This window comes from Oxyura jamaicensis, chromosome Z (genome assembly GCF_011077185.1).
Source record: "Oxyura jamaicensis isolate SHBP4307 breed ruddy duck chromosome Z, BPBGC_Ojam_1.0, whole genome shotgun sequence".
NCBI classification, from domain to species: domain Eukaryota; kingdom Metazoa; phylum Chordata; class Aves; order Anseriformes; family Anatidae; genus Oxyura; species Oxyura jamaicensis.
The window spans coordinates 25,015,827-25,031,624 of NC_048926.1; the positions used below are offsets into that span (position 1 = coordinate 25,015,827).

The 15,798-nt window shown below is 36.4% G+C and overlaps 1 protein-coding gene across 5 annotated transcripts in view; it reads left to right on the forward strand.

The window, feature by feature from the left end:
* Positions 1 to 15,798, forward strand: part of AP3B1 (adaptor related protein complex 3 subunit beta 1) — a 157,263-nt gene that overhangs the window by 32,848 nt on the left and 108,617 nt on the right. For all 5 annotated transcript variants that reach the window (XR_004746162.1, XR_004746161.1, XM_035309919.1 and 2 more), the window contains exon 7: positions 9,214 to 9,396. Coding sequence is in view for 3 of the 5 variants with exons in the window: in XM_035309919.1 (XP_035165810.1) it covers positions 9,214 to 9,396 (183 nt within the window). In the remaining 2 variants the exon portion in view is untranslated. The remainder of the gene's footprint in view (positions 1 to 9,213; positions 9,397 to 15,798) is intronic.

Below are 15,798 nucleotides of genomic sequence, written 5' to 3' on the forward strand. Positions count from 1 at the left end.
GCCACTGTACAGGTAGAATGGAATGGAATAGAATAGAATAGAATAGTTCGTTTGGAAGGGACGTTCAAAGATCATCTAGTCCAGCTGTCTGACCTCTTCAGGACTAAACAAAAAACAGGTCTTATTATTGAGAGTATTGTCCAAATATCTCCTGAACACTGACAGGCGTGGGATATCAGCCACCTCCTTAGGAAGCATTTTTCAGGGTAAGACCACCCTCACAGTAAAGGAACTTTTCCTAATGTCCAGTCTGAGCTTCCCCTGGTGCAGCTTTGTGCTGTTCCCGTATGTCCTGTCGTCAGTGGCCAGGAGCAGAGGCCAGCACCTCCCTCTGCATGTCCCCTCCTCAGGAATTTGCAGAGAGCAGTGAGGCTGCCTCTCAGCCTCCTTTTCTCCAGACTGGACAACCCAGGTGTCCTCAGCCTTTCTTCACAGAAAAGGCCTTCTTGCCCTGTTACCCTTTGTTGCCCTCCTCTGGATGCTTTCAAGTAACTTAACATCCTTCTGTAGAGCCCAGAACTGTATACAATACTCAAGGTGAGGCTGCACCAGCACTAAATATAGCAGGAGAATCACAACTTTTGACCAGTTGGCTTTTAGTTATGCTGTGCACCCCAAATGCAGTTCACCCTTTTGACTGCAGGGCACACTGCTGGCTCATGCTAAGCCTGCTGTTGACCAGCACCACCAGATCCTGTTCTGCTGAACTGTTTCCCGGACACTAATCTCCCAGTCCGTACCTGTATTCAGCATTGCTCCATCCCAGTTGCAGAACCCAGCATTCTCCTGTATTGAACTTCTTGCTGTTGGTGATAGCTCAGTGCTCCAATCTATCTCGATCCCTCTGCAAGTGTTCTCATCCCTCCAGGGAGTCAAAAGAACCTCACAGTTTATAGTCATCAGCAAATTTGTTGAGGATGCACTCCAGTCCAGGTGGTAGTCCCTATGTGCAGGTATTCATATGTAGAGTACACAAGAGCTTAGATAGGATACTTAGATGTAGATACTTAGATGTAGAGCTTACATAGGATACTTACTCTTTCTTACTTAGGCTACTATGCCTTATTTAAGCTCTTCTTTGATGTTTATATTAATTTTAATCACTTTTTTTGTGTTTTGTAAGGAAAACTAAATTTCATACAAGACTTAACATACAAGAAAAAAAGTGTCCTACATAGATAAATAGGCAAAGACTGCAAACTATTTTCTAAAAACTTTTGTGAAGAAAATTGCCAAGTTTGTCTTCACAGGAGTTCTAGAAATGGGTCTGAGCTGTAGAACAACAGCATTTCACTATAGCCATATGAAATCAATCTGTTTAATTAATACTATTTTTCATTTTTTTTGCAGCTTCCATTGCTTGTTCAATAGGGAGTTGGCCTGAAATTTGAAAGGTAGTAATGTGGAACTCAGACCATGTGTTTACTTCATGCTGGTCTTTGGATTCCTGCAATGCAAGTGCACAGAAGCTGTTCCCTTATATCACCATTAGTTATCACCTCCTTCTGGTTTTAACCTGTTGCCAGTAGTTCAGGTTCACAATACTATTTCATTAGATAGTGTCTTTACCAGAGTGGGAGAATCCTAGTGAATTTGGAAACTGTAGAACAGTAGTGATTCTCAGCTTCTTCTTTTTTCCCCCAATGGAAGTATGTCACAGTCCTCACATCAAAGTGTCTGGTTATTTTTGGCATTTCTGTGTACTAAAGGCCAATAATCTTCAAACAAACATCATGCTTGCTGCATATGATATTTGGATGGGGGAAATCCGGCATGTGGCTTTTAATTTTTGTTCTTATTCCATTTCTTTCAGATACGATTGCAGGGGGAGTGTACCTTATAGTATTAATGATGTATATTACAGTTGAGTATTTATTGTCCAAGTGATGCTTGAAAATTCTCTTTAATTAAAAATAAGTTTTTACTCAGTTTCTTTTCTATAACCACTTGAACTCTCACAGTATTTTTGAAGCTTACTAACATAATCTCTGTATTAAAATGAGGTAGAATACTTACTAAACGTAGATACTTCTACACTTACGTAAAACAAATTTATTTGAAGAGAACATGCTATTGTGGATTATTAATGTAGTCTATGTTGCATAGAAAAGGCAAAATTAATTAGTTGGAGTCATTTTACATTTTAAGTAGCAAGAAACAGGCTGGATGGGAATTTTACTACAGTAAAATTAAAGTGTTTTATCAGACACTACAAAATGTGTTCATTTGTTAGGTCTCAATCAGTAGTAAGTTTTAATATAAGCTGAAGTAAGCAAAACTTGATATGAGAGAGAACCTTACCCCAAAATGTCATTAAAATTTCTAGTGACAAATGAAAGATCATTCTGCTTCTTAAATGATTTAACACAAAGATTCATTTAAAAGCCAATCTCTCAGTTAATTTAAGGTGCAAAAGTACCAAGTTAACCATCATTACCATATCCTCAAAGATAGCTAAACGAATTGCAGTGTGTTGTTTTGCATCCTGATAAACTTGCTGTGCTGCAACTGGGTTCTTAACACGACTCTTTCTTCCCTTTGCCTTCTCCATCCCCAGCTCGTCTGGCCTCATTGAGCACAACTCAGGACCGACCGATAGTGGTTTGCCTAGAGCTGACCACTGTATTCCACTGAGCTTTGGAACCACACATAAACATAAACTGTCAGCAGTTTTTAATGACAGAACAGCTTAATGAAGCAAGCTATTAATAAGGAAGTTTAGTAAAACAACAAGAATGACCTATTGTTTTTGTGACACAACAAAAATTAGGAAATTATTTTAGGTGTTTTATGTGTCTTACTTAGCTGTATGAAATAATCAATTTTTACACCCTAGAACGAGCAGGCAATGTGGGGAGAGAAGAAGGAAGTTGCAAACATATGCGGAGAGAAAATCAGGAAGGCTAAAGGCCAGCACAAACTCAACCTGGCCACTATGGTTAAGGATAACAAAGTGTTTTTACAAATATATTAATAGTAAGAGGAGAGCCAAGGAAAATGTACATTCTCTGCTGGATGCAGGGAGAACATGACTACTGAGGATAAGGAAGAGGCTGAAGTTCTTAATGCCTCTTTACATCTGTCTTTATTAGTCAGACCGCTTATCCTCGAGGTAGTCAGCTTCCTGACCTGGAAGTCTGCAACAGGGAACAGAAGAAACCCACCACAGTTGCGGTGGAAATTGTTAGAAACCTGCTGCTTTACCTGGACTGTCCATGGGGCTGGATGGGATCTACCCGAGGGTGCTGAGGGAGTAGGCAGATGTGATTACTGGGCTGCTTTCCATCATCTATCTGTTGTCTTGGTCATCCAGAGAGGTCCCGGATGACTGGAGACTTGGTAATTTGACACCCATCTATAAGAAGGGTCATAAGGAGGGCCTGGGGAACTACAGGCCTGCCAGCCTGACCTTGGTGCCAGGAAAGGAGAAGGAATAGGTCATCTTGAGTGCGATCAAGCAATGTATGTGCAATGTGGGACCACTGGGGGATCAGGCCCAATCAGCATGGGTTCATGAAAGCTTGATCAACTGCTTGACGAACCTCATCTCCTTCTACGATTGGGTGACCCACCTGGTAGATGAGGGAAAGGCTGTTGACGTAGTCTACCTAGACTTCAGCAAAGCCTTTGACACAGTCTCCCACAGTATTCTCCTGGAGAAGCTGGCAGCCCAGGGCTTGGACAGGCACACTCTTAGGTGCGTAAAAAACTGCCTGGATGACTGGGCCCAGAGAGTGGTGGTGAATGGAGTGAAATCCAGCTGGTCACCAGTGGTGTTCCCCAGGGTTCGGTGTTGGGGCCCATTGTCTTCAATATCTTTATTGATGTTTTGGATGAGGGAATTGAGTGCACCCTCAGTAAGTTTGCAGAGGACACCAAGTTGGGGGGGGGAGGGTCAATCTGCCGCATAGCCAGAGACTTGTATAGCATAATTACAGTGTATCAGCAAATCTGTGATTTTTGTATCAGTGTGTCTGTTTTTTAAACAGATATTTAGAAGTATTTTATTATGGTAACCTAAACTAGTCTTTGTTTTTACTGTTGGTTATAGAAAAATGGGCACAGACTGTGATAAGCTAATAAAATACCATGAATGTCTGCTCCTTTTATTTTTCTAGTTACTCTAGATAACTGAGCACCTGATGTGACTTTATGTTGAAATGAAGACTGTTTTTTTTTATGCTAGTGAGTTTTTTCAGAAAGTAATAGCGTGTCAGATATATGTAATATATATGTGTGTGTGTGAAGGTATAATTGGATATTTTAGAGTAAACATTTTTTGTTGTTTATTTATTTATTTATTTGCTTAATAAGCCTGATAGCCTGGGTTTGGGATTTAGGGTTGGAGGTAGGACTTACCGCTTAAGTTGCTTTTGGCAGACTGTGAAAGACTATGGAACTACATTGGGTTTTAGCTTGGGTGTTTTATAACTCTGATTTTTGCAAACAATAAAAATCACGTGTATTAATGATACCTGAGTTCTAGCAGTAAAAAATAAAATAGTGTCAATATTGATAAGGAATCATGTCCATTTTTAAAAATTTCCAGGTAAAAAGAATTTGTGATGTGTGTTCTTCAGTCCAAATTAAATAGATTCCAAAGTATGTAGTCCTGATGTGTCCCCAGAAGCTTCTGTTGTGAAGAAATACTGAAAGGGATAGAGATGTGATTTAGGTGAAGACTGAGAGTAAATAAGTTTACTGCATGGAATCTATTTATTGCTAATAAGATTTACACTCTTTTTCAAAGGCTAACTTCTTATTTAGCCTCTGTTTAAATAATATTTTACCCTTTAAGAAGAATTTTCTCATCACATTAAGGTACTTCTAAAATTAATATTCATTATTCTGTTCTGGCACAAGAATAAACTTCTAAATATAACAGAAAAAAACTAATTTGAATTCTGTTTAGAGGACAAGAAGTCTTTATACAAATGTGTGAGTGAGATTTCTTTTACAGACTGTGTAGTTACTAGATGAAGTACAGATTCTTGTGAAGTGAGGCCTCTAACATTAAAAAATGATCCTAGGAATTGATGATGGCTTTGCAATGAGTATCTTGATCTTTTAAACTAAAGCAGTGTCTGTGGGTATAATGAGGGGAAGAAAACACTGGGCTTTCTTCTATTTAACAGTAGGCCACTGTTAATAATTTAATATTTTGGTTTAAAAAACAAAATATATGTCTAAGGCATTGTTTTCTTAACTTATTGATGTAATGTTGGTAAAAGCTTCACTTCTGTGGAAAAAAATTACTGAGTTTGTGCAGATGTTTTATTGTGATAGATCTATTATCCCACTATTAGAAGATAAATGACTGATCTTTTCCAGTTTCCTTGCCTTCAGAAAATTGAAATAAGAAGGGGAATATCATTTGGGCTGTATGATTAGGGCAGGTGGGGTGGCCATTAATTTAAGAGAGAGAAATCTTGGCAGCATAGGCCAACTTACACTGTATTATCAATCAAACCTCGATGCACTTCTTGTGATGACCCAGCACTCTCAGGTTTTCGCAGCGTTAATTAGAATTCATGACAAAATAGATGCAAGGAAACATTTTGTACCCTTCATAATTTTATAGAAAATTTATTGTTATTAGAGGAACCATTTGCTTAGTGTGATTTTTTTCATTACCAGCTTGTCAACTAGCATAGATAATCTGGAGAAAATATGAACTCCATAGATTGGGTGTCACTTTTGTTGATGGTTCATGTAGTTTACCTTGGAGCACAGCTAATGGCTGAAGTTCATAGCAACAGCACAGAAAAATGTGGCAACCAGTGGAAGACAAATGAACCATGTTTATTGCTTTAATATAAAAAATACATAAATGGAAAGCAGCATTTGAATTTGATGAGCTCATTGCTAGTTTTGTTGGAGTGATTTATATTTTCTCCTTACACAAAAAGCTACTATTGACATAGTAAGATGGAAATTAACTGACTGTTTTTTGGAAACCAATATTTTTTGGTTTTATATTCTGATTGAATCATTTTGTTTTAATTCTAAATATTTTTATGGAATGTTGAGCATTTAATAAACAAACATTATTAGCTGTTCATCTATGTTTAGATGTATAGTGGGAATGTACTATAGGGAGAACGGTATCAAATAGAAAATGGCCTCATATTAAGAAAGCATTAGGAAATCTCAGATAAATTCTTGTTACCAATGCATTCTGAGACTGTTATACAACCCCCCCAAATTGAAAAGCTTGATTTTGGAGAATGTTGTAGCAGGGGGAGAGAGGCATGATCTTAACTGATGTTGTCGTATATGGCAATTCCTGTATTACCTTGAAAAACAAGGGACTTGCTACAGGAATAAAATTATTGTTTGTCTTGTGCCCCCCTTGTAATACATAGCGTATGTTCAAATTTTTGTTAATATTTTCCAGTGTTCACAAGTGTCAGCACTCTCATTGTAAGCTTAAGAAGGTTACTAACTGTGAATTGAAATAAGTAATTATTTAAAATTTCTGTATTTCAATATGGTTGGCTATTTCTTTGTATCAAGGTGTGTTTTACTCACGGTAACTTTTTAAAATACTGTGCTGTTCATGAGATGACTCAGAGCATTCCATTCGCTGTCCCTGCTCCCATTCTTTTGCAGAAGGAAGACACAGATTAGTTCTGTGTCACCTCTATGCCCCACCGTAAATTTTAAAACTTTCTTCTATCTTGTGAATCACAAAGGGACCAACAAGTCTGTAGTTCTGAAGATCTGGCTGGTGGACAGCAACTACCAAGTATGGAATGTTAGCTGCTTTTTGAGAAAGAGGGAATGAATATATGCTCAACCTTTTAGCAAAGCAGCTTGATTTAAATTGATTTAGGAATCTATTTTAGATACCCATTCTACGAATATGTGCTCAGTTTTAAAAAAATCAAAATTACTGTTAAATGAATTATATTCTGCCAGCTTTCAAAGTATTATCTAAACAAAAGGGAAATGCAACATAATCCTTGTACAGTACTAGTAGCAGTTAATAGGCAAATGTATCCATGCCAGAACTGCAGTCAGACACCAGCGTCTGTATTGTCCTTCACCTGTGAATCTAAATGATTTAAATACTAGTCTGTAACTATATTTTTAGTCATAAATCTGTGTGTGTATGCATGCATGCTTCTTTATCCTTTCTTCTCTCCCTCCTTTTCTCCTCTTTTATTTCAAACCTGTCAAGAGACCCCATACTATGCTGTAGTGTGGATGTATACAATATCCTCAACACAGTCAATGGGATAGTGACAAAATAGTCTGTGGTCTCAAGTGTCATCTATTTCTTCTAAAACTTCACAGCCTTCACCCTGTCTTCTGCAACTTGGTCTTAACTTTAGTTTATGGTTCTGCACTGTGATGAAATCACTTGGAGGAAAGCAGGTTTTAACATATGACTCTTTCCTCTCTTTGCCTTCTCCCTCCCCAGCTCATCTGGCCTCATTGAGCACAACTCAGGACTGATAGTGGTTTGCATGGAGCTAACCACTATATTCCGCTGAGCTTTGGAACCACACATAAACATAAACTGTCAGCAGTTTTTAATGATAGAACAGCTTAATGCAGCAAGCTATTAAGAAGAAAGTTTAGTAAAGCAGCAAGAATGACCTATTGTTTTTGTGACACAGCAAAAATTAGGAAATTATTTTAGGTGTTTTATGTGTCTTACTTAGCTGTATGAAATAATCAAATTTTACACCCTGGAATGAATTGTATACTTGTGGAGGCCAGCAGGTATAAGTATGTGGATGGGGCTGAGGACAATAAATGCAACTTCACGTTTATTCTTATTGGTAATTCATAAAATCCCCACAGAGCCTGAAACTTGTTTAGCATAATAGCAAGACTATATTCTGAGCTGTTTTCTTTCAATTGTAATGTTGGGCGCATACTAATAAACCAAATGTCAGCCAAATACAGGGAGAAAAATGTAGCATATGAATATCATTGTATTTAATATTTCTCAAAAAGTACCATTTCAATAAACTGCACTCCTATTTAATTGCTTACTTTAAGTCATTGGGGAAATTTTAGAGGTTGAAATGCAGATCCCCAGTGCTCAGATAGAATATGACATTAATTTGCTGCCAGAAGGCTATACTGCATGCATGCTAACTGCATACATATCAGCTGCTTCATATAAAGTCTCATCATTCTAGTTACTTGACTTAACATGTACTTTGACACAAAACAAATCTTAATTAAAGCATTAGAACAGTAATTCTAGGCACACAATGACATGTCCTTACTATGCATGGTCAGCTTTTTTGGTTTACCCACAGTTGTAGTAACTTGCTGCCAGAATTTAAACAGTTATCCTAAGAAAGGTTTCTTTATATTTAGAAGAAAAAATCCTATCAGGAGGTTTGAATAAGCCTTGAAGTGTTAGAATGTTGGGAATGTATTTTATTTTCTCTTGAAAGCAAAGCTGATTTTATAACCGTAGTTTGTAGGAGGATCTCTGTATATATAAAGATTAATTTCTTATGGGATCAGAAAATATGTGAGGTCATAACAGGACGTAAAAGATCCATTTCTGTAACTTTAGAACTAGTAAAAGAAGAAAAAAAGGTGAACAACATGCAGAAATTCTGCTTATGCTCTTTGAGGAAAAGTGTTAATATATTCTCTGAACTGTATTGCTAATTTTTGTGCCTTTTTTGCACAGTGTATTCATGAAATGCTAAAGATGAAATTTCGTATTACATAATTTAGTCATATCAAGAGAGAAGTTTAGATCCCAGTAGTGCTGGGAAACTTACCACAGCTCATTTTAGTTTGATCATGCCAGTGTTGATAAGAGAATCCAAACAGACCTTTTTGGGCTTGTTGCTGTATTATGCTTTGTTGCTGTGCCCTGTTATTTCTGAGTTAATTGCAAGTTCCCTGATCATTTATTTAGAAACTATAACTGTAAGAAAAAAAAAAGTGCTTACATTGCACTGTGTCTTCAGGGCTGAGAGCTAAGATTTATGTGTCTAATAGAAACAGTAAATGTTTGCTCTAATAAATCTACCCCAATTCTATTTTAAATAAGATACAATTTCTTTGGGTTTAGGGGTTTTTGTTACTGATGTTTTGTTTTCCTTGAATGGAAACAATTTAAAATTCAATGTATCTTAAAATGCTGAGAATTGCTAGTATTAATTCTGATTCTGATTTGTGGACGAACTGTAGAGGGAACACTGACATTCTGGTTTATATTTTGTTTTCTAGCTGGTAGCTGGGAGCGTTGTGATGGCATTTGAGGAAGTGTGTCCAGATAGAATAGATCTGATCCACAAAAACTACAGAAAGCTCTGTAACTTGTTGGTTGACGTGGAAGAATGGGGCCAAGTTGTTATTATCCACATGTTAACTCGATATGCACGTACACAGTTTGTAAGCCCATGGAAAACGGTAAGTTTGTGAGTCTTTTAATTATTTTTGTGTGCTTGATTTTGTTTATGCTTAGTTTTTAAGATGTGTTTTTACACAGACTTTAACAAAAATGGAAGTCAAATGAATAAGCCTTAACTTTTTTAAGACTTCACTAATACAAGGCTTCCACCCTTCAGAGTGTGAAAATTTACCTATTGTAATGTACCCCAGATACATTCTGCCTGTTAGCAGAAGGGACTCGGCTTTCTGTGGTTCTTTAAGTGGCATAGTTCTGTGCTGTAGGTGATTTTATGTGAGTCAGCATTAAAAGGGTTTGGCATTCCGCCCTGAAACTGGATAGACTCTAATTTCATTGTAAATTTGAATACCAGTGCCACAACATACTGAACTCTAACAGAGTTTAACAAAGTAACCTGATCATCTCAGAGGCTATGTGGAGACTTACATGTTTGTTCTTGAAATGTGTACTGTAAATATTGTGACACTTGTATTTTGTAATTAATTATAAGTATATCCGTAAATTTAGAAAAAAGAATATTCAAAATAAAAATCCTACCACTTGTAGCAACAGAATCAAAGAGCTTAAGAAATTAATGCTACTGACATTGGTTTTAGTACGGTTTTAATTCTAAATAACAGTTTAAAATAATACTTCATGAAAATAAGATCATGAAACTACTCCACAACTCTGATTGTTTGTATTTATTATACAGACCTGGGGCATTACAGCTGTTAACTTTTACCACCTAATTTGAAACTAATTCATATTTAAAGATGTACATAGTCATTGATCTCTATACTGTTTTGTGACAGTAGTTGTAGATGGGCTTTGTACAGTCACATAAAAGGATGTTTGGTGTACCAAAGTATAATGAATATAAAATTCCAGAACCTGGAGAAAGTTACATCATTTGATTTCATTTCAGGTGAAAATTATGTTGTAAGAGCGTATCTTTCCATAAAATTGCTTAAAATAAGGAAAGCCTTTTATATAATGAGACAATGTTTATTGTATGTTGCTTGTTGTAAGAAAGCTACTTGCATTCTTCACCCTCTGAACTTCAATTTAAAAAAAAAATCAAAATCAGTAATTTACTTTACCTAAAGATACGGTTTCACAATTGGTTTCATCCAACTTCAGTCTGTGATTGGATAAAGGAAGAGAAGAAGGGGATGACCTGTCTTGGACTGAGCTTGGAGGTCTTGATAGTATTAGATTTCTTTCTCACTGTAATGTACATTTTTCATTGAGACTGGCTGAATGACAGTTACTGCTGTGCGTTCTGCTATACAAATTTAAAAGGTTCATGTAACAGTACTGCCGGTATCAACCTAAAATTGTTCATCAGTGTTATAGTATTAATAATACTTTGTTTCCACTTTCATGAGCTTCCGTGCAAAATTTAGTTTGTCTACCCATTCAGCAATTAAATTAGCAGATTTTTTTTTTTTCCTGGGGCTAGTTGAAATGCATGCCTTTGTCAATAGGTTCTTAAATGAACACATCATATAACGGGGCATCTTGTGCAGTAGAAGAGATTTTTAATTCAGTTTATTTGCATCATTATGGATCAGTATTTAGGCTGTTTATATGTAAATGTATGATTTGAGGAACAATTAAGTGTTGACAAAGTAGATTGCAGTCATATCAATTGCAGTGTACTTTCCATAATTTTTCTAACTGACATCTTTGATGATAAATAGTGGATGCCAAGTCAAAGCCGATTATACAGTGCACTAGGAATTCATAGCGCTGTCAGGGAGAAGACCGATTGACTTTAAATTTACATATTAATGAGAAGATTTGTTAAGAGGGTGCTTGACTATAGAAAATAACAGCACATTTATAGGGCACGACACTTTATAAATAAAGCTGATGCAGGAAAATGGAAATTAAACCTATCAGATTAATAAATTCAAGACTGCTAAAATGCATATTTGCATTTTTATTCACTAAAATTTGCCTTACTTTTTAAGAAACATATGCTTCTTTTGTTCAAGTTAAGCTAATTTTCAACAAGTAACTGTTTAACATTGATTTCTTATGTGTTTAGAACCCTAAAGAAAAATTCTGAAAAATTACCAGTTAGGCAGAAAAATCAATTTTTGAGCAAAATGCTTGAAACTGTCACAGAACTCTTAATTCAGTTAATGATTAACTGAGAATACTTAGTTTTATACTTGTATTTTTAGCTTCTTGGTTGGTTGAGATTTTTGATTCTGGTCATGAGTACTGTGAAAAAGAATATCTTTGTTTTATTCTGTTAGTCTCAAAATACTTGCAGGCTGGTTTTCAAGTAGACATATGTTTATGAATAACCTTTTTTTCCCAAAAGAATAGTATCCAGCTTTAAGGTGTATTAAATTACATGACAGCAAAACATTCTGGAGTGAAAAATTCTGCCCAGAAAAAATTGGACAGAACAATTTCAGCCATTTTCTGTGCAGTGACATATTTGATACCAGATAACACTGAAATGTATTCTAGCTTGAATTTTTTGCCCAACACCTTTCCTAAAAGTTACTGGAACTGCTGAGTTGTTTGTAAACAGCTCCTGAAGCATTGCAACTTACAGCTTAATATATGAAGATGTTTAAAACGAAGCTATGGTTTGCACGAAACTGTTGAGTTGCAATCTATTAGTTCAGGAAACGATTTTCAAACTGAGCAGCCATCCCTGTTTCAGCAGGGAGACAAGGATTACAGGAGGCAGTGACTGCTTCAACTCTCCAATTTTGAATGTGTTTGCCATTTTGGAGGCTGTTTTCTAAAAACAGTGGAATTAGTCAGAAATTTTGACAGTCATTGTTGAGAGCAAAGTGAAGCTAGGAGCTCTAGCCTCTTCAGAGGGGGAAAAAGAGAAAGAAAGAAACAAAAAAAAAACCAACCATACTCTCAAAGCTGCTCAGCTTCATTTTGGGCAATTACAGGTTATGGAAATAACCTTCCTTGGTGTTCCACTAAGGCTGGAGGAAAAAAAAAATGGACTTCAATCAGTGAAGTTATTTATAAATGACAAGGTATGAGAAGCATGTTGCAAGTTTACATTTTTGGGATTATAAATACTTTGAATTATTGAAGCACTGATCAATTCAAAATGTTTAAAAGTTCCGATTGATATCACTGATGGGTGATGTCAGCCTAAAGAAAATGACCTCAGAAAATGAAGACTTTTAGGAGAAAAATAGCAACTCTTTCAATGAGTATAGCTAAAACCATCGATCATGAAAAACAGCCTGGGTCCTGAGGAATAAAAAGAAGAAAAAAATGAAAATAATCATTTACATCTCTGACAAAATAAATGAATTTTACTGTGTCTTTTTATGCTTGTTTTAAATTCTGATTTGCATGTTTAACATAGAATCTCATCTTGTTAAATATGTTTTTGGTTTTATGTGAATTTTTAATCACTGAAGTTTAATTGGATACATATAAGGGGAACGAAATTAATTTTCTCATGTTTAATTTGTGGGGTATAGACTATTTTGATTATCCTTGCAAAAAAAAGATTGTTTTCCTTGGACAAAATTTCATAACGCTTAATATTAAAAAAGTTTTCTGTAACACCGAATTTAGGAAGCAGTTTTCACTATAGATGCAGGTTTCCTATGCCAAGACCTTGTTGAATTTCAAATGGGCGTATTTTTCATGGTTCTTAGTATAGTGTGTAATAAGTACTTTGGCATTTGTTGTAAGGCAGGCAAATACTAGTATTTGTCACTTAAACATTAAACTAGGTACCACCTTAAGGTTCCCTGAAACTTTTCAGTCTAAGGCCATTTAATTACTACTTTATCCTGAACTGTTTGGATTGATTTTTTCTATGCTGAATAACTGCTTTAAGTTCTTATATTAATTTATTTTAAAAAACAAAAAGCTCTTTCTTCCAGATAAAATAGCAAGGTATTTGAACAAAATCTCCTGTGAATATCAGTGGTTTTGTTGAGAGAAGTAGAGAATGGTAGCTTTTTCATGGTTAGGAGCATGCCTCTACTTGGTGGGAGAGAACTGTTTGGAAAAGCTGTGTCTGTGTTCTCTGAAAATGTACAAGAATGGACGGAAGCGCAAAAGGAGAATGGAGAGGGAGCAAAGATGAAAAGGATACTTTAAAGGGAAAAGATACCACCTGCCTTTGATAGTGATTAAAAGTGTCACCCCCCTTTTTCATAAGTTCAAAATTTAAAGTGGAACTTGTAATTCATAAATTTGTTTGAATGCTTTAAAAGTTTCTATGTTTTTAATGTGGTTAAGGTTCTCAGATTAATCTTTGTAAGTACCTGAAGTAGTAGTAAATGCTATCTTATCAAGCTATCAAGCACTTATATGCTGACTGCCAAGCAAAAGTATAAAAGTACTCTTCGACAGGATTGTGTAAGTGGACCATGAAGAAAATGATGTAGTTGTCAGTTGCTTTGGGGATACAGCTAAGGGAAGCTACTTGCCATAGGAGTTGTGGTCTTCACCTGTCCTGAATTATAAACAAATAAGGGATGAGCAAGGATTTCAGAGATCTTTAGTCTGAACAGAATTGTAATGATGACTATGCCAATCTACCTATTCTTAGATTGGCAGTCTGAAAGATGCAAGTCTGCTGTCCTCCAAAGGAAGTCTACCCAACATCAGGGGGTATTAAGTCTTAAATGGTCTAAACAACATAATTGGGTATTAAATCCAGTATTACAGAATTTTTATCCTAATACATAAGTCGGCAGTTGAGCTGAAAACATCTTAAAACATGTGTTGATATGTTTCAGTGATATTCACACATCAAAAATTAGTGGCATATTTGTTCTGATGGAAAAGCAGGTGTTGCTGGTGTTCAGGTTCAGAACTAACTTACTGCAGTTTCTTATCTAGCATTTTTGCAACCATAAACAAACAAACTTGTGGATACACTTTCAAAAAAATGGTTGATCCAAGATAATTTGAACTTCTTGATAAAGTACTTATTGTTTCTTACGGTCATTTGGAGATGTCATAACCAATCAAGAATTGTACCTGGCATTATATACAGTGAGAAACGTGCAGTCTCAGAAGACTACAGTTTCCTCATAGCAGGTAAACAGGTCTTTCTCATACAGAAGAAAAATGAAAGTTTTATTTTTGCCATGAAGAAGCTAAGAAAGCTTATTTTGCAACTTTCCTATACGTTGAGAAAACCTTGATATATCAATGAAAGGTCACCCAAGCTACTAGACAAAGAGCATCACATGGGTAGGTGTCCAGAACAGAATTTATGAATATGCGGGATCCAGAACTATGTAAGATAACATTCACATTATTTCTGAGCACGCTACTTCTTTCATGAATTCGGTGCTTTGGTCAATACCCTGAAAACAGGTATTGTATCGTCCTTTATATATATAATGTACAGGTATTGTATCGTCCTTTATATAAATGTACTAATCGGTTACCCTTCCAGTATAATTCCAACAGACTTGTTTGAATAGAGTTTTAATATGTAAATGTTCCTCAGGAAGGAGTGCTGTAGTGTTTAAGTCTGTATCAGTAGCTTCAAATCTGCATAGTTATACAAGTCTAACTGAAAACTCAGGTTTTCTTTGACCTATCCCAATGATAATGAACACATTGTGGTTGTAATTGAAGTAAAAATTAACAGTATCAAACATGTCAGAGTAATGTAATGATGATCTTGTGAACTTTATTGGTTCATTCCATAGTACTTCACCTAAATGAAAATATGTATACACGTTTATGATTTGTATAGTAGCAACAGGTATTGTCCCTCATGGAGTGATAGATGCAGTGTTTGGGTAGTAAGATAACTTCATTTGAGTATTCTATAAAAATAGTATATTCTACATATTACTACCTATATGTCATGCTACCTAAACAGTGCATTATGTATTTGCTGACTTTTGGATGGGAAGTGTTCAGTCTATTTGAGCTTAATTTTGAGCTGGGGCCGGATGGGATCCACCCAAGGGTACTGAGAGAACTGGCAGAGGAGCTGGCCAAGCCACTATCCATCACTTATCAGCAGTCCTGGCTATCAGGGGAGGTCCCAGCTGACTGGCGGCTAGTGAATGTGACGCCCATCTACAAGAAGGGCCGGAGGGCTGACCCGGGGAACTACAGGCCTGTCAGTTTGACCTCAGTACCAGGGAAGCTCATGGAGCAGATCCTCTTGGGAGTCATCATGCGGCACTTGAAGGGCAAGCAGGCGATCAGGCCCAGTCAGCATGGGTTTATGGAAGGCAGGTCCTGCTTGACGAACCTGATCTCCTTCTATGACAAAGTGTCGCGCTGGGTGGACGAGGGAAAGGCTGTGGATGTGGTCTACCTTGACTTCAGCAAGGCTTTTGACACCGTCTCCCACAGCATTCTCCTCAAGAAACTGGCTGCTCTTGGCTTGGACTGGCGCACGCTTCGTTGGGTTAGAAACTGGCTGGATAGCC